The sequence below is a fragment of the Lichenostomus cassidix genome, chromosome 3 (assembly GCF_008360975.1).
Source record: "Lichenostomus cassidix isolate B80296 chromosome 3, HeHo_3.0, whole genome shotgun sequence".
In the NCBI taxonomy this organism is placed as follows: Eukaryota; Metazoa; Chordata; class Aves; order Passeriformes; family Meliphagidae; genus Lichenostomus; species Lichenostomus cassidix.
The window spans coordinates 107,169,590-107,194,304 of NC_139483.1; the positions used below are offsets into that span (position 1 = coordinate 107,169,590).

Consider the following 24,715-nt stretch of genomic DNA (forward strand, 5'->3'; position numbering starts at 1 on the left):
GCTTGGACAGATATGTAATAAGTTGGTATTTAGGCACTACTGGGGTGCTTTAAGAAAGCTGTTTTTCTTTGAAGCTCAGAGTGACTAAGCCTTGGAAGTTTTCTCTTCTTTCTTGTCTCCTCCTGGTAGTTAATAGACTTCACAAGGGATCTCAAAACACTGATAAGCCTTTGATGTTGTTACCTACTAAGGTTTTGCTCTTTCTGAGTGCTGAACATTGAATTTCTGACTGCTGTTAGTACCAATGAGAAAGGATTCGCAAAACTGACAGAGCCTTGCCTATAATTTCCACAGAAAAAGAACTGAACATAATGGATAAATTGTGTTGCTGGGGAGATTTTGATTCTGTTCCCTCCTCTGTCACCAGTTTGCCTTGTGATTTGTGGTAGAGTTTTCAGTTGTGCCAGTCACATGAGATAAAAACCCATGAGTCAATCTCCACCCAAATCATGAGCCTGGCTTCCAGATTCTGGAGCTTTGAACAGAGATCATACCATACTTTTTGTTTAGTTTATCTTTTGTTTTTGGAATTTCCTCTGCCTATTCCCAAGTGTCTCTAGCAATTTATGTTTCTCATGGCTTTGGAAATGTTGAGAAGGAATTTTGACCATTTGGGGCTGTTGGAGGCCTTGTTTGACCTACACAATTTTAGTTTTGTTCACCAAGTGAATCTCATTTCTTCCAGATTTCACATTTTTCTCCTTTTCCCTATGACTTCTGCATCCCTTAGCCTCACACAACCCATCCCTTCTGTTTCTTCCTTGTCATTGTCATTCTTCAGGCCCATGGTGTAACTCTTGGGGATGTCATGTGCTAAGAGTTGAACTCAATGATCCTTGTGGGTCCTTTCCAACTCAGCAGATTCTGTGACTCTGTGATTCTGTGATTCAGCTGCTCTGTTCCCCCTTTAGTCCTCTGGTCTGGAGATGGTTTTTCACCATTCCCTTGAAAGACAGAGGATGTATAAGAAAATGTGTATCTGGGTAATCCTTAACCTTTGCATGAGAATATACAAGTGGAGAGAGCAGGGAAATAGTGTTCCTGTGTCTTTCCCAAAAAAGATGAAATTGTGATTTATGACTAAGATGGTGAAAAAAAACCAAGGGGAAATTTGGTGTCATATCTCTGTTTTCTCCCATAGCATTTGCCTCTTTTCAGGAAGGGTAAGAAGTCAAAAACTCCTGGCAATGGTTTAGCAAACTAAATCCAAATAAAAATATGTGACTTTGCAGTAATTATGGCATGCAGTACTGTGGTGCCTGGTTATTCCCATGGTGACATTGTTGCTGTTGCCAGGAAGTTTGCAGAACAGACCTAACAATTTAGTTCATAAAATTTTGCAGAACTGAGTTACTCAACCCTCAGATAGATGGGGGAATGCATCTTCTCTTGCTCATCCTCATGCCCTACCTCTCTTTCACCCACATTGTTTGTTGCTCCTTGCATGTGCCATGTGCCAGACATACTGCAGACCCATAATTTCAAGTAAAACTGCAGCCAAACTGTTCCCCCCTATATCCAAGTATCTCTAGAGTCTGAGTGCTTGAAACTGAGTCTGAACCCAGATCAACGTCTTTACACATTTCCGAATATTGCGACAGGTTGACTCCAAGCCTTCAATTCACACTCTCCCCACAGTTTGGTGACAGGAAATGTGGAATTTGTTTTTATACCCAGAATCATCAAAAGCTACATTCAAGACATGAAAAAGATTCTTGATGCCTACCAGAAAATCTTTTGGCTGAACATTTCACAGGCAAGCCCTGAATTTTTACCAACTGGACATATCTCAGAATGTTTCCAGTTGTGCTGGGGATGTTTCACAGAGCTGCAGTAATTAGAAGGGACATGTTCTTTAAGACAGAGAAATGCTACCTCACAGCTTGAATATTAATAAGACAAAATTTATGAGAGCCAACAGAGTAATATAATATTGTCTCCAAAGGAAAAGAGCATTTATTTGCTTAGCCCTTTCATCAGCCGTTTTTGGACACACACTGTGTGCATAAAATACAGTTATGCAACATATGTGGGTCAACAACGGAAGGTTGGTTGCTTCACCAGGATTATAAGAATCTCTTAAACACAATGGTACCACAAATTAAAATGGAAATCTATCAAAACCATTATCATCCTGAAAGCTTTGGCCACAAGCGTAATTATTGTAGAAGGATGTTGTCCTTGGCCACAGCGTTGGCTCAGTTCAGCTGATGTTATTTGTATCCCTCCATGGCTCAAAGTTAGAATTTGCATGGCTGAGGACCATAAATTTTTAGAGGAAAAAATAGGCTGTTTCCTCAATGCTAACACTTGCAGTTCTGTATTGTTTTGTCGTGGTTCGCAGGCAACTCATTAGATACTAGAGATAGGAACAGACTGAATATGGTAGCTGAAAGCTGCCTTGAGCCTTGGAACGATTTAGGTGGAGATTTCTGCCTAGACCTGGCTGTTTGTGTCTGAGGCAGTTGCTTTACTGGATGTAAACAAGAATGAATAAATGTCCAGAGTTTTTCAGTTTAACTCTCAAGTACATGTTTTAGATAGTAAAACAGTGAAGCAGATATTGAGCTGATATAAACTGCAGTCCACAGACTTAAACAGAGCAGAAAACAGGTCCTGAGTTTGTCTGCCCTGCCCATGAGGCAAGGGCTCAGTCCTGTAGGGATGAGAGCAGTTGAAAGAACACCCTGGATGCCGCTTGCCATCAGCAGGGGTCAGATCTCCTTAGAACTGCCTTCAGGAGACGCTCCACATTGCATCCTTGAGCTCCTGACAAAGGCTGAATCCTCCAGTAACTCCATTCTTGTGTTGATGATAAACTATATTAAGTAACAGGCACTGCTGGTTATTTTTAAAATTTCTTTCAACATCCAGTTTTCTATCTTGAGGGAGGTAAATGAGTATCAAGTCTGAATCCATTTTTCCTCTCTTTCTGTCCCCCAGGCTGGTATAGATGGAGAAAGCATTGGGAACTGCCCATTCTCCCAGCGTCTCTTCATGATCCTGTGGCTCAAAGGAGTTGTGTTCAACGTCACCACTGTTGATCTGAAGAGGTAAAAATTATTCAGTTTAATTGAAAATAGTTGTATGATCCAGTGTTTGCACTATAGAAAGACCCCTCCAAGTTAAATCCGATTTTTATCTGGCCTAGAGAGCCTGTGGTGCACAACAAAATAGCTGGGATTCAGGTTTGGTTGTTATTTTTTTTCACTTGTGGAATGTTTTTATATTAAACAGGGTGCTTGGGGTAGTTTCAAAGTCTTCTAACCACAAATTACAGGAGAGAAAAAAAAAAGGCAGACTGATTTTGTAGGAACTATAAATATCTGTACAACTACCCAACCATAAAGATTAGTGATTTCATGACTTTTTCTCTGCCTGCAGAAAGCCAGCTGACCTGCACAACCTGGCTCCTGGGACCCACCCACCTTTCCTGACTTTTAATGGAGAAGTCAAGACAGATGTTAACAAGATTGAGGAATTCTTAGAAGAGATTCTTGCACCTCCGAAGTAAGACCTTCAGATTTTTTTTTTCAGTCAATATTCCATTTCCTAGGAATGAAAGATGTCCTAAGAAGAGTTCCTAAAAAGCACTCCTTCCTACAACCTTTACTTACACGACTAATATTTATTTATGGAACTTGCTGGCTTCAGTGAGATGACTTCCATGTGTGAAGGTTACTTGTGTGACTAATAACTGCAGAATGTTTTCTCTGTACACATTTCAGGATGCCCTTGTATGCAGAATTAAGGAGACCACTACTAGAAAAAAATTGTAGGGGTCTGGTGGCCACATTTTGCAAAGCTAAAAATAACTTGGAATAGATGCTGAGAATTGCCACACAAACTATCTGTGCCAGGAAAAGCATTTTACAGCGAAAAACTAGAGGTTTCTGAGCTGTATGGTGTGTTAGGAAGGTTGGAAGGGGAGCTGATTACAGAGGACGAGAGGCTCTGGGGGCAGAAAAGTGCTCATTATTCTAGTCAAAAAATGACAAGAGCTCATGACTGGAAGTTATAACCAAACTAAAATTCAGATTAGAAATAAGGCCCAGATTTTTTCAGTCTGAAAAAGCTACAAAGGAAAGGTTTAGATTTACCAGATATGCCTTAGTTAGTCAAACATTTTGGACTTAATACCAGAGTAATGGGAAAAAGAAATAGTTGGCTTGTGAGCTGGACCTTAGAATCTATGAATCAATCAAATTTGGCTTGGTTCTTTATAGAGCATTTTACCTCCAAGTGAATCAGCAGCTGTAGGCTAGTCCTGAGGCAAGAGATCAGATATTTAAATTTTCTATACTCTGCTCCAAGACCACTGAAATCAGAAGGCGTTGTTAGTTTGTGTTTATCTTTCAATATCTTCCTTTTCACCAAATGTCTGTAAAAAGAAATGCAGAGACTGGAACATTTATATTCCTTCACCTGGGTAATCTAACATGCCTTGCTGTTCCATCCTGGAGTGCATTTTCAGAGTAGAGGATTAGACATGACTGCCATTCATAATGGAGAGAGCTGGCTGCCAAACTCCCCTGCACGTTTCTGGAAATTTATGCTTCCTTCTGATTTAAGGCTGATTTTGGATTGTGGTTACATAAAGCACAAGTGCAATTACCTTTGTCTTGACACCATCCCTATGTAACTCTCCACACACCTGCCTTGACAGGCAGATAACAGATATGGTTAAGAGAGTCTTGCCAAGCTGTTTGGAGATAATGAGTGTTAATTACAGTTCTTCACACAGGAGGTTTTTCTCTCTTCTTGTAAATTGTATTTGTAGCCATTACTGTAATGCTGGTTACAAGATGTTACTCTCCTCACTGCTTTTGCCTTTTCAGATACCCCAAGCTGGCTGCTAAGCACCGGGAATCAAACACTGCTGGAATCGATATCTTTTCCAAATTTTCTGCATACATCAAAAACACCAAGCAGCAGGATAATGCTGGTGAGTATGACCACTGCCAAATGTGCCAGGGAGTTTGTGTGCTTAGAAGTGGAAAAATTTTGCCATTCTCTTCTCATTTTATTGTAAACTCTGTTCAGATGACATCAGGTACTGCTGCTGATCAGCTTGAGGTGGTTGATTGGGTGGACTCAACTCACACGTCCACAATTGAATTAACTACATCTGCAATAGTTAAAACAGCCACAGAGTGTTTGGTAGTCTTTACCGACAGCCATGACATGACTCCTGACCATACAGCAGGTTTCCTCACCAGAGCAGGATCCCTTACTGCTTACTGGGAGACACTGGTGGCCTGTGCTACCTCTATTCTGCCCAGGCACTGCTGAGGGGAGTGTGTGTTGACTGGACCCAAACCTGTGAGAGCAGCTCATGCTTTAATAGATGTTGTCATCAGGCTCTTTGCCTTCTTATCTTATGATTATGTTATGCTGTTATAGCTAATTTGCTCATATAAATTGAGTTATATCAAGGCATTCATTATCAAGTAATTAAAAGAATAAGGTGGCTTTAAGAAAAGTAATTGCATTCTGTAAGCTCCAGATTTTCCTTCACATTGGTTTGTGAAAAGAAAGAGCACCCCAGAAGCCAGATGCCATTCATATTTACATGCATCCCACACTGTCTTCTTCATAATATTGCTGTTCTCCTCCACATTCCTTTCCCCTCAGAGAGGCAATATTTCAGCAAGTCTGAGCTCCTGTTGCTCCATAAAGCTAGTGGATTTATACATCCCTATCCCTTGAGATGACCTAGTAGAATATTTGCAGCTATTCACTGATGTACCTCCTACATTATATTACTAGTTTCACTGACAGAGACCTAAGACATGTTGAATACTGTGTGCTCATATTGTATCATTCAGAAAAAACTAGATTTTGCAGGTTCCAGCTCTGCCACACATTTCATCTGTGCAATTATATTTCATTGCCGGGGGCTGACCCATGAGATAAAAGTGGGCAAACAATGATTCAAGTCAGATAACAATCTCCTCTGTAATATTTTTGTGTTGTTAACAGAAGGAAATAATTACAGTGCTTCACTTCTGAGTGATGCTAAAATCTTGGGTTTTTTTGTCTAATGCTAATGGGATGCTTAGCTAACCTCTGTAGGAAGTTGTAAAAGGAAGATAAATTAAGAGTTAGACTAAATAGATGTAACAATGAAAGTAAAATATCTTGGCCATTTACAAGGAATTTTTATGGTCTGCTCTGCAACTGTAAATCTTCAGCTGTGCTGCCCCACATGCACAATCCCAACTCTTGCTTCTCAGTGCCTACAATATTCAAATCACAAGGGCTGGCAGGTTCAGTCAGGAATAAATGGCTGTTCTAGAGGTGTCTGCATCTGGCCATAAGCAGAGCTGGAATTCAAGGTTGAATATCCACTATGGTGAGGTAAGGAATCTAACCCTGAAATGCCCTCCACATTTTTTAGAAGCTCCGATATGATTAAAGGGAGCTTTCTCTAGTTCTTTATAACACGGGTACTTGTTATACAAAGTACTCTTGTAAATGACAATTAAGCACACCAAGGTTATAGAGACAAGAGCTGTTGAGCTGCAGGAAAGCAACAGTCTTTCCTCCCTGCAAACATCCTCACTCCATTTTTGTTAGCTGGTGCCTGCTACTGTCTTATCCAGACACACTGCAGTCTCTGAATGTACTGATGCTCAACTTTCCTCTTCAAAGTAGAGAAAAGCTTTTAGCTTAATTTTTTTACAGTTGGCGTGCTGCAGTGCAATGAGAATAGAGCAGAGATGGGCAGAGTAGCACTGGTTCTTCCTATCCATAACTGTGTGCTTTCTAGCAATGAAGTAAAATACCTGAGAACTTGGGGTCCCTGGGACTGTACATGCAGCCCTCAATTTCAGCAGAGTGATCGACTTTCAGTTTTCAAAGGCTAAGGAAGAGTAGTTTTTCCTTTATCCCAGGGGCATTTTGCTCACCTTCTGTCCAGTTCATCTGAACAACAGCAGTTACTCTGAAGGCCAATTTAGATGGAAAAGAATGAATTAGTGAAAAAGTAGTTGTGTTAGATTTTTTGAGCAATGAAAAGACTGTGGGCAAAGAGGAGAGCAATACTGTGTACATATTTCCTAATGAACCTATTTCTTTTTAATTGGTATTTTAAAGAATTTTTGTAAAATTGCAACACTGATTCAAAAGGGATCTGGGACTCTAGCCCTGATCTGATACATATAATTTTGCAAGAGGTCCTGCTGCATTATTCAAAATAATAGAATAGTATCACAGAATTACTAAAGTTGGAAAAGACCATAAAGATCATAAAGTCCAACCTCTGACTGGTCACAACCCTATCAATTAAATCATAGCACTGAGTGCCACATCCAGTCAATTCTTGAATACTCCCAGGGATGGTGACTCCACCACCTCCCTGGGCAGCCTATTTCAATGCTTAACAACTCTTTCTGTAACTAAATTCTTCTTGATGTCCAGCCTGACCCTCCCCTAGTACAGCTTGAGTCTTCCTATTGAAGTAAATAATTTTTAAATTAGATTGATGTTATAGTATATTATCTTTACATGTGAAATAAATGTTATACATTTATTTTTGTATATAGCAATATTGTATTTGTGTTATAATTTTGTCTTTCCTATATAACAGCAGAAGTAGTTGTATATAGTTCTGTGACAATAAAAAGCATTGTCTAAACATAAAATATAATTACTTAGGTGAAGTCCCTTTCCCTGTCTCCACATAAGCAGGTGAGATCCAAAAAAGAATAGACATTGCTGCTTGTGGTTATCTTAAATGGTTCCTGTAGATGCCAGCTCTGAGATAAAGGTAATCTGCATCTCATAGTCATCCTCTGTATCTGTTCCTAGCTCAAGCTGACTCGTGCTTGGCTTAATTTAGAAAGCCACACCAGTGAATGGAACATCAGCTGCACGTGATCAAAACACAAATAGAAAAGACTTGTTATTAAATTAAAAATAGATTATAGAGCCCAGATCATTATATGAACAATAATTTTGATTTATTTTAGGGGAATAGCGGGGTGCTGCATAGCAAGGTAGCTAAAGCACCAAATAGGCTGTTTAAATTAACTCAGGAGTCAGGGAAGTGAATTCAGTAAGGCAGGGGATATCAGGCTGGGAATTTGTGGCATCAGGCTATCTCTAGCTGTGAGAAGTGTGGGTTAGGTGTAATTATGTGTGACCAGTCCTTGCAGGGTACTGGTTTAGGACAGGTTTTGTGGTCTGTGCAACCTGAGCTCCCCGCCCAGCCTGGGGCTGTTTCATCTCTGCGGAAAAGTGGCATGAAGTGGTTGGGATAATTAATGATATTTATGCAGTGTGAGGGTACTGGATGTAAGAATTAGTGAGAATCTCATGCACACCCAAGATAAGCCCAAGCTGCTGTTCGTCCCAGTGGAGTTTGCAGCCAGGGCCACGCAGAAATGTCACGCTGCAGGTGATGCCACTGCTGGCCATGTCACTGTGGTATTTCCTGTCCTGAGAGCACTGGGGAGATGGCGCTGCTAACACGCTCTGTGACCTTTACATAGCTAAATGATTTTTATTTTTTTCCTGATAGTGGAAGAGTTACTGACTACAATGAGAGATTGCTCATTTCTTGTTTTAGTGTGTGTCTGAGTCCTCGTATGTGAGTGAACAGATGCAAAAATAGATTTGTACGTCTGTTTCTAAGATTGTGACACCCTCTGCTGGCAAATATGTGAATGTATAAAGCAAGCAGCTTTACACAAGCAGCTTTACAATCAGGGCGGAAACATCTCCTTAACAAAACAGGGCTCTTTCTGTCAAGACAGTTTCCTCTTACAAATGCAGCATCGTCAAAAGAGAAGTGTTTCATAGTAACCTATCAATTTTGACAAAGTTTTCATGGAAAAAATCATGTTTTTTCTGGATGAGTTAAATTTACTTTGAAGTAAAAATGCTTTAACATTACAGAGAAAAATAGTGATTTTTTTTTTTTTTTTTGATTCATGCAGTACTTCATTAGCCACACACCGTTATGTTTTATGCCTGGCACAGAAGTAGGTGATAACATTCTCCTGTAAGTCTGCAGGGCAGTATGTTATTGATCATGATTCATTTACTTACCAAAGGTATTTGGCAGTGAGGCTGCCCTTGATTTAATAGTTCCCTGAATTTCTGATTCTTTCTTTCCATCTTTGTTTTCCTAACTTTTCTGTCTTAAAATATAAAAACGTTGAAAGTTTTGGAACAGGCTGGTGAGGGCTGTAAGCCCAGAAGCAAACATGCTCATGCCATATCAAAGTCCCACCACTTTTAAGCTTCTTGAAAGGGAAGGAATTGATTCCAGATTCTCAGGATGTGGCAAGCTGTGTTTAAAGAAAGTGTGTGCATTTATTATTTCAAGTCAGTTCAATCAGAACTTGATTCCTTCCACCCCCTGTGCCACTTGATAATTTTATAACAGGCCTGCTTGAAGGAGTCATCTCCTCATTGTGGGATTAGATCTGTGTCTCAATAGCACCACTGGATTATTCACCTCTCTGGCTGTTGCCACCAGGCTTCACCCCTTGTGCCTGAAATGACAATGCTCATTCACACAAGGACAGGAGTCTTTGGGAGGGTTCAGTGACAGTAGTCTTGAAAATTATTTCCTGGATGCTGTTCCCCAAGTTTTCACGGCCAATTTGAGACGTTTTGATTGCTTAGTGATTGTTTAATATCAAGAAAGAGGTCTTGTCTGAGCAGAGGAAAGTAAACTGAGGTATTGTGTGTTTACTTTGGTTCCTCTGGTTGATGCTGAGCAAATCACTCACTCTCTGTACAGTCACCAGGGTAGCAACAATTTATGTATTCATTGGAGGAGGATGAAATCTAATTAATTGGAATGCTGTGTACATAGTCAGCATCCTGCTTGTTATTTTTACTTGCGAGACTGTGTACTGCAAACCAAGGGGACAACCTGGTGCAACCACCCATTAACTGTCCCGCCCAAAATTGTGAGTTCTTTGGCTCCTAGAATGAGTCCTTTGATTTCATGTAGGAGTTAAAAAAGTTGTTCTTGAATTGAGTTCTTAGGGGGCACCAGCTCCAGTGTGGGTGGGCGCATTCATTAGTGGTACGGAAGGATATTTCACTGTACGGCTCCTCAGAAGGCGCTGAGCTGGGAGACCACCAACATGATTTCATGCAGAGGAATTTCCAGCCGTCTGACCAGAGGACTCCGCTTGTCTGGTTTGGATTTACATCAAGAGGCCAAAAATAAAAGCGCATTTAAATCATTAACTCACGTGATTAAATGCCGTTCACCTCTCTCAGTAGCTCCATCACACTTTGTGGTTTGGTGCGTGAGGTGGGAAATGTCTCTCTCGGTGTGGTGTGTATGTACATGTGCAGTGGAAATGCACACACACGCACAGGGCTGGAATTAAAACTGCCCTACATCAGTTTTACGCTGTGGAGTTACTCCTGCTAAGCAGAGGGTCAGACCCACAGCACAGGAATGTGCACAGGCTGAATGGTGCACACTGATCCCTCCTAGAAGCCCTCACATGCCTCTCTAAATGAGCAGAAAATCAGTTCACTCCAAAGCCCAGCGTAGAATATTCACAGTAACACCAGCTCCATGGTCAGACCCTCTGTGGCACTGAGGCAGGTTTGGAGCTTCTTGATGTGGTGGGGCAGCCTGGGACATCCTGACAAGTGTGGTCTGGTTTGGCTCCACCAGCAGGAGACCCAAACATCTGTCCCTAAACATGTCCCTGCATGGTGGGCAAGGGCAGGGAGTCACCTCCCTTCCTTCCAGCCTGGCTTCTCTCAGCCAAAGGGGTCAGATTATAACTGTGATATAACTGAGATGTGGCTTCTCCTGAGTCTTTGGCCCTTCTGACCTATTCTGTGCCTAAAGGCTTCACCCTGTGACCAGCAAAGTTCTTGGTAAAGCTGCTATTGAATTTGCCAGAGCAAGTTTAAAAATCTATGTGAATGCTCTTGTATTGATGGGAAGTTTCCCGTGACAGGGATCTTGGATCAGACTCTAATTTGGGACCAACATTATTGTTTTATGCTTTTTGAAGGTTTTTAAGGTGTCATATAAGTATATAGGTATAAATGTAGATATAAATGTAGGTATAAATGAAATATAAATATAAATATAAATAATATAAATATAAATAAATATATAGAAATAGAAATAGAAATAGAAATAGAAATAGAAGTGTGTGATACCTGTGTACCAACTTGCCATTACATTTTTTTCTTATTTCTCTTTAGCTGTAGAATTTCTGTTTTCCACTATAAACCCACAGCTGTCCAAGGCCCAGCACAAGCCACAATTTGTCCTGTGCTGTGATAATAACAAGTTTTCTCTGTCATGCAACCAGGAAGGACTAGAAAGAGCTTTTTAAATTGTTTTAGGGAAAAGGACTTGCTTTGTGATAGAACATGTCAGGATGACAGAACTTCTAGTGGAAGGTGTCCCTGCCCATGGCAGGGAGGTTAGAAATAGATGACCTTTAAGGTCCCTTCCAACCCAGGCCGTTCCATAATTCCATGCTGATTCCATGTTTCTTTAACTTTGGCCTTTTGAAGCACAAAAAAAAAAAGCTATTTCAGGACATTTTAAACAAGTTTTTATTACTCCCCCTGAGCTGAATAATGTTGGGCTCGTGGTAGCTAAAGTGCTTGGCAGCTTTACAAAACCAGTCCTAATATAAAAAATACCCAGTCTTTAAAACATATGTAAAATAGCTTTTCTGCAACATTTGTGGCACATAAAGTACCAAATACATGTTGGTGAGTGTGATATAAAGCTTTTATTGCCATTCATTTGGGATGACCCGCATAACTCACTCATGATATGTTAATAAAACTGTTCACTCTGTCTCTTTATAAAAACATACACATAAAGACCACTAAAACTGTGGTGATAGTTTTGTGCTAACTTGTTAAGAAGTGCTGCAAGTTGCATTTATCATCTGTCCCAAATTGCTTTATCTACTTTCTGCCCAGTAATCAAAGACTGATTCTAAAATGGTCAGAACAGCAGTTTGTAAAATAAGTTTTCTTGAGAAATAACTTTTTGAAAGTTCTCCTCAAAATCATGCTGGCTGAAGGCCCAGGGTCATCAATATTCTGTCTGGTGCCAGTGACAGCTTTAAAGACCAATATCTTTTGACCTGCCAAAACTGAGAACTGAAGTTTTATGTCATTAGAAGGAAGAGATTTTCAGTTTTCTACAATGATAACACACCAGCACCTTAATCTGAGAAATACTTACCTTACAAGGAAATGTTTCCGAACTTCCTGTCTTCTAAGACCTTGATAATTGAGATACAAAGATTTCCTGATGGAAATTTGAAAAACACTATTTGAAAACAACACAAAAGGAATATTTTCTCTAAGTCCAGGTGTGACCAGACTGCAGGCTCTCCAGGGCAGGGACTTGGTATGGCTGGTTAGCAGTTTCAGATGCAGCCATTCTGGGAACAGTAAATATTTGCAATAAATTTACTAACAGACACAATTTTCTGACACATCTGTGCTGAAGCAACTTTGAAGACATAGACTACCATAGGGAGGAAGAGAAAAAAATATGAAAGAATATATGTATTTATATAAATTAAAGTTATAGAACATGCTGAAGTCAACAAGGTTAATGACATGATGAAACTAAGGCACATTCTCAAGTCTTTGCTGAGTCAGGGCCTGTATGCAAGGCCAGGCCTGGACTGAAACACTTGCAATGGGAACAGTAGTTGGCAGACGCTCTTCTTTAAGAGGGAATTATTTCCCCTGTGTGTTTGAATATTCCTCCAAGTGCTGCTGGCTTTTCTGGGATGCTTTGTTCTGTTTCCCAGCTGAGCTCCCATGCTCACACACAGGAGCAGCAGCACAGCTGGAAGTGGATTAGAGCAATCTGGCGGCAGCAGTCCTGGGAGGAATTAAGCGCCTCCCTGCTGGAATGGGAGGTCTAAATTACATTATTATTTAGAATTGAGTTTTAACTTCATTGCTCTATGGTTTTGCCCTGGTGGGTAACTCCCTTCGTTGTGATAGACTTGGTGTATCTGAAGTTAAGTTGCCCACAGCAAGGAGATAGATGAAGTTGTGGCCTTACTCAGTTCAGTGTTCAAATCTTATATAACCAAATGTTCAGGTTTAAATACCCAACTGGTCTTGATGTCTTGACAGGATTGTTCACAGGCTTATATTTAGCCATTGCAAGCTATCACATGATAGAAGGCCCAGTGACTGGCTCCTGGAAGTCAGTTTGCAAAAGTGTTGATGACTTCAAAGGGAAAAGAATTGGCCCAGAATCTGTTTTTCCCTAAACAGATTTGTTTTTTTTTTTGTTTGTTTGTTTTTTTTTTTTTTTTTGTTTTATGCATGCAAACGTTCTTAATAAAATAACAGGGAAAAGAAGAACAAGACATAAATGAAAATCAATGCTGCTAAGTTTCTTTATTAGGTAGATCTTAAGTCATTGACTTTCAGCTTTAAAATAGTGCTAAAAATGTGGTGATAAAATGGGAATTGGAGGAAAAATTCTTGTCAAAATATCCTGATTCTTCTGATCGCAGAAAAAAATAATCCGGATTTCATGGACTTTGAGGCCAGAAGGATCTTTGGGTTATTTACTATCATCTACAAATCACATCCCAGTCGGTTTTTTCCCATTGTGCAAACATGTTAATGTTTCATCCTTAAAAGGATTTGATTTGATTGAGCAGAGAATAGCAGAAATTGAAGTGTCCTTGGTGCACTGAAGTGTCTTTGGTCTTAAAGGCTTTTTCCCAGTCCTTGAACACTGTGTTATTGTATTCCTTTGACCTCTTGCTGGAATTCCCAATGCTTTGTTTTTAGCTGGGGACACCAGAACTGGGAACAATGTTTTTGATACTTGCCTCAGTTGCAACAGAGGCAATGTGACCTCCCTACTAGCACTTCAATTATTTCCATACATCCAGACTTAATTGTAACTTTTGCTTCTTGTAAATTTGTTAATTTTGCTTCTGCTTTCAGGGAGGTGAAGCTGAGGCATAATCACGATGATCCCTGAGTAATTTCATGGGGCTTGAAACAAAAAAATCTCAAAACCAGAAAAACAATGGAAAAGAATTAAGATGCAAGTTGTTTGAAAAATTCATTTTCTCATGGTTTTTTTGTCTCAGTAATAATTTTTGAACAAAAAAGACAGATAATTCTGTAAATATTAAATAATTTCATTTGAGACAGATTTTCTAGGTGAACTGAAGGATTTGGGAACTTAATATCTCTAAAATTTCATCCTCAGGTGCAGCTAGCTAGGCATTGCTGTGTCTCCCTCTCACGTGTCTTCACCAATGCTGGAATTCAATCGTGTAGTTGAAGACAGTGGAATGTAATTGGGGTTTTCCTGGTGTAAACAGGAGCAGACTTTCTTTTTCTACATGCCTGGGATTGAAAGAAATTGATATTAAAGATTCAAGCGCCAACAGCCTGTACAGGAACAAATTTCTTTGCTTAAATCTTGGAACACAAGGGGTCCCCAGAGCACTGCTGCTAGAGCCCAGCTGCACTCGCTACCAGGAGCTCACTTAACTCTGACTTGAGCGCAGATACATGTAGTTAGTTTTCCTTTGTTAGTCCCAGAATCATCTTCTTTGCTCTTTGGTAGTAAAACAAAAGTTTACACTCTGAGTGAAAACACTTAAAAATCGAGACAGCAGAGTGATAACCTTATACTATAAATTAGGTGTGTTTATAATCTGCAGGGCTTGATTTTATTTTTTTTTTTTTTCCAACTTCCTGATGCAAATCAGCTGCTGCTTGTCTGCAGTTGCTTTAAGGACACCTGCACAAGCCTAACATGGCAGAGGTCAGGATTAGGTCCTTGGGGATGTGCCCTAGAAATGATGTTTGTCACTTATGTGCTGCTGCAGAGCAACGATGATTTGTGAAATGCAGGTTTGGTGCTGTTTTTCTTGGGGCACTTGTAGGCCAGTAGTTTTACATTCACTTGTTTCCTGCCCTCAGGGTCACTTGGACTCCTAAAAGACTTGGAAATTAAGCTTTCCTTTGGTGTCATTTGAACACCTGGGTTTTCTTCTTAAAACCCTGCATTTGAAGGTGCTCTGATTGCATTCTTCGTGATAATGTTACAAGTACTGCATTTATTTCTTGCCTCCATTGTAAAACCAGATAAGAAAAGGGGAGGAGGAAACCTGAATTTTCAGTTAAAAAAAAAAAAAAGAAAAAAGTGAAACCAATCTTTCTAGATGCTTGAAAAATATGTTTAATTTACTTTTTAAGGTGTATTATTGATTCACCTGTTTCACTAGGTTTAATTTGGGAGTAGGACAGATGGTGTCACAAAAATAGGAATATGCCAAGGTGTCTCTTCTTTTTGTCATATTTACTGTTTATCTCCATCTAAACTGAAACATATATCCACAGCTGGTGCATTGCTGCTTTACTAGTGTAAAGTTTGTGGCCAAAAAGTATTTTATTTTTATTTTTATTTTTTATATAGAAAGTTGCAGGACAAATGATTTAAATTATTTTTATAAGGTCATATAGAAACGCTTGAGAAGAAGAGACTCAGGTCTCCTAAATCCAGGTAACCTCTTAATGCTTGGATCATTTTTCTCTTTCTTAGGAAAAGGTAGCTGGGAATCGAGCTCTCAGTCTCTTTTATTCCTTCTATGAAGTTTTTGAGACACGTCTGTCAAAATATCCCAAATATTTTGAGTGAAGCTCTAATCAATCAATTAATCAATCAGTCAATCCACATCATCAGTCTGTAGATGGGGTGAGGAGGGAAGAGAAAAGAGATGATAAGGGACAGGTCATTTCACCTAAGTCTGTCTAAAAGTTATGCGTTAGTCATTCAAAAGTCCTAGTTTATTTCTGATCAATGGAGAGAGACATCAATCCATTTCTAAAGGGCAGTTTTATTTTTCTTAAAATACAGGTCTAAAGTGGGGACAATTTCCTTTGGAGGTACCTTTCTTTCATTGCTCTGTACAAGGGAGATGTGAACAATTAGTTTGGACTAATTACCAAACAATTAGATGGCTGAAGTTAGGCAAGGGGAATCTTACCCACAAGCAAATCAATAGGTTTTTGATGTGTCCAGGTTTCTGAGGGTGCTTGGGGTATTCCTCAGCTGTGTCATCTTCACGTTCCTCTGGGTTCTGGATGAAGCCTGGGGCTTAGCACCTCTATTTCTCTCACTGGACGTACACAGGACAACGTACATGTGCCTACATGAATGGAAAACATGTCCCTGTTTCTGCCTGGTTCAGACCATGTCTGAAAGGTGACTTATGACCAGAGTTGTGTGGCTGTTTCCATGTGTGCCTCTGTGTTTGTGTGACTCACCCCATTCCTGGTGAAAGCTCATCCCAACACTGACCAGGATTAAAAAACCCCTTTTCAAGTCCCAGCTCTGACTTGTCTGGAGCATGAACATGAGCCCATGTCCCCTAAAACAGCCCCAAACTGGGAGAAAGTGGAGTTGAAGAATAAGAGACACTAATTTATTTCTCTTCTGTGTACACAAGCAGGTATTTTTTGATTCATTAAGTGGGTAGAGACAGACAGATCACAGCTTTTCCACATGGATGTGTGGGCATCCAACTTTATTGTGGGAACATGCACAAGCCTCTTTTCCAGTGAATATTGAATTATTTATCTGGAGTGGAACATCTTTAATAGGAGAGCTGAATCACCCCAGAAACTCCCTTTGGCCCAGACTTAGGCATCTAAATGCTTTGGATACTTGGGAGCAGACAGCCTTCATCCTCCTCTGCATTTCCAATGGCCCTCTTAGTGACCTCCCACTCATTTGCTGCTTAGAGCTGGGGATTTTATGAGGCAGAAACATGCCTGGAAAAGATGCTGCAGTGCTCAAATTGGCAATGTATTTGCCCTGTGGGGAGTAAGGCCTAATGTTTAAGTAACTTTAAAAAATTTGGAGGTATTATCATACATCACTTGGGTGAACTGTGAAATTATATTCAAAGGGTAGGATTCATCTCGCCCGACTTCACCTCCCTGAAAGTGAGGTGTCTAGTCTGAGCTAGTCCTTTAGGTTTCATCTGTAATTCACGCAGCAAGAAGGGCATGTGTGGAGTGAGTCATGCTGGTTTGCATCAGGTGTCTCAGGCATTGGATGGAATTACCCTCTGGAGATGCTCAGTCCCTCTGATTCCCTACAGAACCAGCTTAGACAGGGCACCTGACTCTTCAATGGCTGAACAGAAGAAATCAAGGCAGCACTCAGATCTCAAGGGTTTTATTGAAATCACAGGGAGGAAGACAAAACTGTTCAATGTGGGGTAGAGTCATGTGTACTGCAGTCACAGCTCCTCCATGGAGAAGAATTAATCTATACAGATTAAAGTTACAATACTCTGTTGAGTCAGACAGCAAGGAAAAAAAAAGAGCAGGATGGAGAAAAAAGAGAGTGAAAATATGAATCCTTGGTTTTTAATCAGACTGTCAGACTAGTAGAATGATATTATTTTCTTACCTTAAATTGCTGTTTCTTAGCTGGTTCCCCTCTCCTACCAGAAAACAGTATTGCGTCTCATATAATATCAAACTGTGAATCTGGAAGTGATCAGGAAAGGTGGTTTGTTTTCTTAAAGGAAAAATAAATCTCAGATTGTTTGATTGAGACTGTGAATATTTATGTACTGTTCCCCATTTTCCCTCATTGCGTATTTCGCCAAGTTCATTTGCGTGTGTTACAGGATAAATCTTACTGCAGGGCAGTGGAAGAAAGCAGTAAAAAGGGAAAACATCAATCAGTGATCCAGGGTAGCAGCAGGAATCATTCATTTTTCTACATGGATCATGGTTTGTTGAACTTGCCTGGGCTTGACAATTAAGAACCTTGCAGTTGTGCCGAGGTCAGCCTCAGGTAGTTTCAGATGTTGGCTACAGAAAACAAGATGTTGCTGGGCTTCAATGACTTTGAAGCCTTGTTGTCACAGGGATAATCACATATATTTGTCCTTGACTTGGAGAAAATGTTTTGTGACAAAAGGTTTATTAAATAAAAATGCCATGGATGGTGTTAGTAACCTGATTTATTGGCAAATGTGGGTGGAATTTTGTGAATAATAACTTGCTTTGGAAAGTAAAAGTATTTTCTCTCAAACTTATTGAAACAGAAGATTATTCTCCTTTTAATTTGGAAATGATGTGTTAATTTTGAAGATTACCAACATTTTAAAAGTGACGTAAAAATGATTGAATGTCTAGGCATGATTTACTTAACCAGCCATCCCCAAACATGAGTTTCTTGTTTTCATGTTTGTTTGGAAATCTTGCATTACTTTGCTTAAAATTTGCTAAAAAAATTAACTAGTTTTGCTCTCTTTTCACATAAATCAAGTAGTTTTTATGTTCAATTTGCTTAAAGAATCTATTGTTCTTACTACTCTGATTGTGCCCTCTGTGCCTTTCATCTCTTTCCATAATAACTCTCAAGTGAAATCCTTATCCTGCAAGAAGTCCACACAAACACATAAAAAAGGAGTCATCTCACCTCATTTTAGCTATTTTAAATTTAGGTAGTCAGTCTGCCTAGGAGAGAGAGAGAGGGAGAGAGAGAGAGAAAGAGAGAGATTGAGGCTTCTCTGGTGGTAATTCAGCTTTTCCTAGGCTACTATTTTAGGATGGAATGATTTGCCTTCCAGTGGCTCATTCAGGCCGCAGAGATTGGTGTTTATGTGCTTTGTCTGCTTTGCTGTTTCTCCTTGTCCCAACATTAAACAAGGAAGGAAATATTTGGAGTTCAAGGAAGGGGAAAAAGAGTCCTCATCTGACCTCTGCAAACGCTGTGGGTGTGGGCAGCGTGAATCAGTTTTATTTTTTTCCAAACCGTTTTTCTTTTACTACTTTCTAGTTACTTTCCATTTTGCTTCAGCCTCATTTGACCCACAGAAAACACAGATGGAAACGACTGATGACGCTGGAAGTTTTATGGCTGGTATTATTTCAGGGGTCAGATTAACTGATTAAAATGGTCTCTTTTGGCTCTAGAAGCTGCTGGAGAAATCCTAACCCCACTGAAGTCAACAGAAAAACTTCCATGGGCTTCAGGATGGCCAAAATTTCACCCTGAGTACCTATTAATGAATCTTTTTCATCTGGCCCTCCGCTTGTCTTGCAGGATTGCTCCATGCATTATATTTTCCAATGTTTTGTTCAGATGTAGTATAAGTACTTCAAGGCACAAGGATTTCTCTCTGTCCCCTGAAATAGTTGCACAGGCTAATAGTTTAAGGAAGTTTTTGCTTGGAGAGTCGAATAACAGAGCCAAAGTCTGTTCTTGGTTGAATAGGAGTAAATATGGAATAGCTTGTTGACAATGCAGTTACTCCTCTTTTATGTCAGTGTAACCGAGAACACAGTTTTGCCAATTATTAACTTTTGTTACATTATTTGTATTTCTGTGCATGTCAGAATTTGTTAATCTCATTGTTCAACATCAAGTAACCTTCTGCTGAAAACAGAACGTCATTGTGAATTAGGTATCATCAGCTAAATTGAACCTCACCCTGTGCCTTTGACAGATGGTAATACATTCATTAAGTGTTCTGTGGTTGCTTTGAGGTTGGAAAGTGCTATTTTTCTGGCTTCTAACTCAGGATTCTTAAGTAAAGTTGTTTAAAATCATAGTTTTGAAGGGAGAAGAAAAATTACAAAAAGCTCATGAGGCTTTTTTATTAATATTGTTGTTTACAATTGGTGGGATGACAGGGCAGGACTGTGATTGCTAGAAGTTTTCTTTGGCTGCATAAGTAGTCCAGAATGAAGTAGAGAAGGCTGAGAGAGATGATTCCGCCATGGATTTTGTATATACATGGGTAGAACTTCTTGGAATTTGAGGTTATAGTAAATATATCCTAGTGGAGGCAGTAAGATGCTGGTGCCTTTGTACTTGGTGATTCCACTGTCCAGAAAAATGATTTCCAGGAGTTGAGACGTTTCAGCTGTTGCATGGATAAGCTGATGACAGGGCTCCTCTCTCAGAGCTGGTTGCATTTGGGATCTCTAAGTTCCTACTGAAAGTCTGCAGGGTGGGGAAGCAATTGGAGGTAGAAATTTCAAAAGCAGCACAGAGCCACATTCTCAAGCCTGGTTCTACTTGGTGTTGTAATATTGAATCCTCCACCCTGACATTACCAAAACAATGCAAGGGTCAGATTAGATACTTCAGGGAAAGTTCTCCCCACAGCTCATTTTGGGGTCACCAGAACCACGTGTAGAAGAGAAAACTCTATTGAACACAGAGGGAGCTCTCAGGATGTTTAATTCAAACCTATTCTTTTAATTTACTCACTTCAGGGAAGATTAATGCCACCCATTGGCTGTTATCAGCAAACCTATTTAGTTATTTAATGATGTTTCCCAGAGAGCAAGCTGCCAAGGGAATTAGGTGCTTAGCCACTTCTGAAATTCACTGTGGGTGGTACTCTCACAAATGGGGAATCAGTAATTTTTTAATTCTTCACTTATTTTTAAATGTCTTCATCCAGTCTGGTGCTGTGACTGGTGTTCACATGGAGTGCATCCTCTCCCCTGTGCTCTCAGTGAAGAGAATGTAGAGAGTCATCCAGAGTTTCATTAAATAGCCATAGTATGGGAAGTTTGGAATTAAATCCAAGTTTAAGGAATTAATGCAGGCTGAGTTTGGTCAGTAATATGAACCCAGACAGTTCTTTCCTCAGGAAGGGTCGCAGAACATTCAGAGCTGTAGGCTGCTCTGAAGGGGTTGTTTCCTGGTGACCATTCACAATTGTTCACCTTTCACATAATGCTTAAATATCTATCAGGTAAGAGAGAAAATTAGATTCTTTTACACATCCTCCTACTTTGAGTGGGGATTTCCCCAAGTACCTTCTCGATGAATATAAGATTTCAAATCATACAGATGAATCTCAATGTGTCAGGGCACCTAGAAAATAGGATTTGCAACATGGATATTTGCATATGGATTCAAAAAATACCTTGGAAACTGTTGACAGCCTCTAAAAGTCTGATCCTGTGCACCTAAACTCCATCTGATGTGGCAAATTTTGGATTTTAATTCTCTTTGTTTTTAAAAATTCTTTCACTATTTAATTGGAAGGAGAGCAGTTCTTTCTTATTCACTATTTTTCTATTTTCCTGGCTGTTCTGAGAGATTTTCTAGGATCAGAAGAGTTTTGATTAAATAAGTGGTGTCACTGGTGTCACAAATAGTTGTTCAGTTCTTGACTACCAGGATATAAGATGGTCCTGACCGTGTGGTGATTTCATTGTGAGATGTCAGGATCCTGTGGGCTCCAGCAGAGCCTGTGAATTAGGTCACAGATGTATTGAACCCTGAAAATATGCTTATTTCTGGCCTAAAGCTGCCATATGCAAGCGCCAAGTATGAATTCAGATAGATGTTTTTCTCACTGTCACAAACAGGCTTCTCTCCAGGCATTGTTTTTGGTGCAGCCATGACGCACTTTGATAGAGCAATGAGAACAAAAAAAAAAAAACCCAAAAGCTAGTAAGTTCCAGAAATGTTACATAAAAACACCTCACCTGCTGCTCCTGTCTCTGTGCACACACCTAATTGACCCATGGGCTGGCACAAGGCATCAAATATCCTCCTGATACTGAAATATTGCTCAGGTGACTTGAAGACCCAGCAGTCCCACCGGGTGAAGGGAATGCTGGAAAGTGGTCAGCATGGAGCCAGTTCTCAATCCGGATGAACAAAACTGAATTAAATCACAGCAATTTATTGTCTCTACAAGAACACATTGTAAGAGGACACAGTCTGAGGCTGACCAAGAGAAGCAGAACTGTCCATTCAACAGGTGTTTTAGGCCAAAGCAAAAAGAGATCGCTAAATCCTTTGAGTACTGCCACACTCCACAGTTCCTACCCTCCCATGGAAGTTGTGAGATGCAGGACAGCTGCAGGCGATTAAAGGCACCACTGCCAGCATCTGACAGCAGAATGTCAGTGTCAAAATTCAATTTGAATTGATTAAATGAGGGATGGCAACACTTTTGTTTTATGGATGGCAGCACTTCAGTCGCTTTAGATGCTCTGCTTTCAGAAATAAAATTCCTTCCCTCCCTGCTATGTTTGTGGGGGTATTTTCAGTTGGATTGCAGTCATTTCTCCAGTCAATCAATTAAGCCAGGGTTTGCCACTGTGTCTCAGAGTCAGCCACAAAAGAGCTGGTATGGTTCCCTGGGGCTGGGCCAAGAGGCTTCAGTGGGAGCAAGGCATAAAAGGGCTTAATCTGACTTGCATTGCTGGCACAGGTTTAATGGATGTTAGGGCAGCAGAGAAATCATGTTCTGTGGTGTTCAGCTCCTGCTCTCTCAGTGGCCCTGGACATGCTGCCTTTTTCCCTGTGCCAAAAACACAGGGGCAGCTGACAACAGAGCCTGTGCAGCTACCTGTGCCAGCAAGGCTCTCTGAGAAGGGTGTCTGCTGCAGCCCTTTGGAGCTCCTGTTGTGCTCAATAAATATATTTAGAATTATAGCATCACAGAACGGTTTGGGTTGGATGAGACCTTACAGACCATCTAGTTGCAAATCCTCTACCACTGGACACCTCCCACTATCCCAGATTTCTCCAAGCCCATCCAACCTGGCCTTGAACACTGCCAGGGATGGGGCCACAGCTTCTCTGGGCCACCTGTTCTTGTGCCTCACTACCTCACAATACAGAATTTCTTCCATATAATTAACCAAATTTCCCCTATGCCAGTTTGAACCCATTGCTCTTTGTATTTTCTCTCCGCAGACCTTGTAGTGCTACACCACCTCAGTAGCTCTCCCCTAAGTTCAGTGGCAGTGAGTTACTCAGAGATATAAGATTTTACAGTATTAGGCTGTTAATACTGACTCCAGGCCACATCTGCAGCAGGTATAAATCACTGCAGGTAATTTTCACCAGCTGAAATTCTGGCCCTAAGCCCATGAGTCATTTTGTTATTTTTTTCACATTGTAAATTCTTGCTGTTTCTTATTTATGTTGCTTTAGCACTTTGGAGCACTTGTGGGAGACCAGGACTCCATCATGCTTGTCACCCTTCAAACAGAAACACGAAAGGCTCTTCTTGTCCCCAGGTGTTTGCAGTTTAACTAACACACAAACCTGCACAAAGTTATTCAGCTTTTTAAAGTGCATTATTGCAAGCAAGTTTTTCTGTTATCCTGACAGTGAAGCATAAGAGCACAAATTTCTTGCCTGGGTGAATAATTTGCACTTTGCTGTAGAGGTCTAGGTGGCATTTGAAGACTGGAATTAGTTGGAGCCAGCAGCAGTGTGGGCCATAATCTTCAGTACCTGAACTTAGAGGTCTGGAGTATCCTCTCCATTGTGAGACCCTATTTGAGACCTCTCAAAAAGAGCATTTGCACCAAAGCTGAACCTGAGTTAAATGGGAATTGTAACACTGGCTAATATCTCATCTCATTTGTAGTATATCTTTCAGCTCCGTGGAGCTCTGGTTAGCATCTTTGGAATTATTGCTATTGCCTTTAATTACTATGGAAGGGGGTTGAAAGAAGTAAAAATAAGACTTGGTAGAGCTGAAGTAATGCTAGAAAATTCTGCTTCATTGCAGTCCTACATGTCTGGTTAGAAAAATGAAAGAACACTGTACAGGGCTCCAGTTCTTGTGTGATGGCTTTCAACAGACCAGAAGAATATAATAAGGAATACATGGTTTTTTTGGTGTATCATACTGACAAGCTGTTTTTTCCTTCTGTGAGCTCTTCCACTGCTTTTTGTTGTTAGGAGAAGACATGGCACATAAAGGTTCCTGTGTCCCTTTTCCTGTTGCAGGATTAACTTTATCCCCAGGCAGACGTACCTTGCTGAGCTACTTTGCCATCGGATTGTGCAGGCTTTGGAGCACGAATTAACAACAAAGAAATTGGCTTTTTTTCCAGACACTACCACAGCCATTGACAATGAGTGTTTACAAACAAGTCTTATTCTGCCCTAATCACTTATTCATTGCTTTTTTTTGGCAAAGCTCTTGAAAGGGGCTTGGTGAAGGCTCTGAAGAAGCTGGATGACTACCTGAGAACTCCCCTGCCAGAGGAGATTGATGCAAACAGCACTGAAGAGGAGAAAGTGTCTAAACGCAAATTTCTGGATGGAGATGACCTGACACTTGCTGACTGCAACCTTCTGCCCAAACTCCACGTTGTCAAGGTAAAAGATGTCATGAGATGGTCAAAGAAGCCTTGTGTGACATTGATGTGCCTTGCTCTGAAAGCTGAGTGCTAAGACCAATGTGTATTTCAGCAGAGAGTTCTTAAGTCCTAGAAGAGCAGTTTGAAACACACTTTTTCTCCTCAGTCTTTCCTATAGGTTAACTAAAAGAACTTTATATTTAGTACATGGGAAAATGGTCCCATCACTAATTAGTGGCAAAGACAATATTAAGTTCTAGATGTCTCATCTCTTTATTTTTACCCTCCTGCAAGTAATAGCAGTCTTTCATATTAATTAGTTCCTAATACTCCTAAGAAACATGTCAAAACTTCAGTCAGTTCCCACCCATTTGTAACTTAAGAGCAGCAGTCCATCTCTTTGGGGAATATTTATTCCATCTGGTATTTCACACAGAGAAGTTAAGAAATCAAAGTCACTGCCGAGGTCCAGGATTTAAGATGTACTATGGTTGCTGGTGTAGTGCAAACTGTGTACATCATCTTGACTTCTAAATGTTGCGTTTACTTAATTTATCAGATGACATGTTGCTTTAGAATAACGCAAGTA

The 24,715-nt window shown here is 40.3% G+C and overlaps 1 protein-coding gene across 3 annotated transcripts in view; it reads left to right on the top strand.

Moving 5' to 3' along the window:
* CLIC5 (CLIC family member 5) overlaps positions 1–24,715 on the top strand; it is a 77,552-nt gene that overhangs the window by 41,994 nt on the left and 10,843 nt on the right. For 2 of the 3 annotated variants that reach the window (XM_085057057.1, XM_085057059.1), the window contains exons 2-5: positions 2,944–3,053; positions 3,385–3,510; positions 4,839–4,945; positions 23,964–24,145. In XM_085057057.1, coding sequence (XP_084913183.1) covers positions 2,944–3,053; positions 3,385–3,510; positions 4,839–4,945; positions 23,964–24,145 — 525 coding nt within the window. Of the gene's footprint in view, positions 1–2,943; positions 3,054–3,384; positions 3,511–4,838; positions 4,946–5,043; positions 10,213–23,963; positions 24,146–24,715 lie in introns of those variants that run through there. The other variant, XM_085057058.1, reaches the window with a different exon arrangement.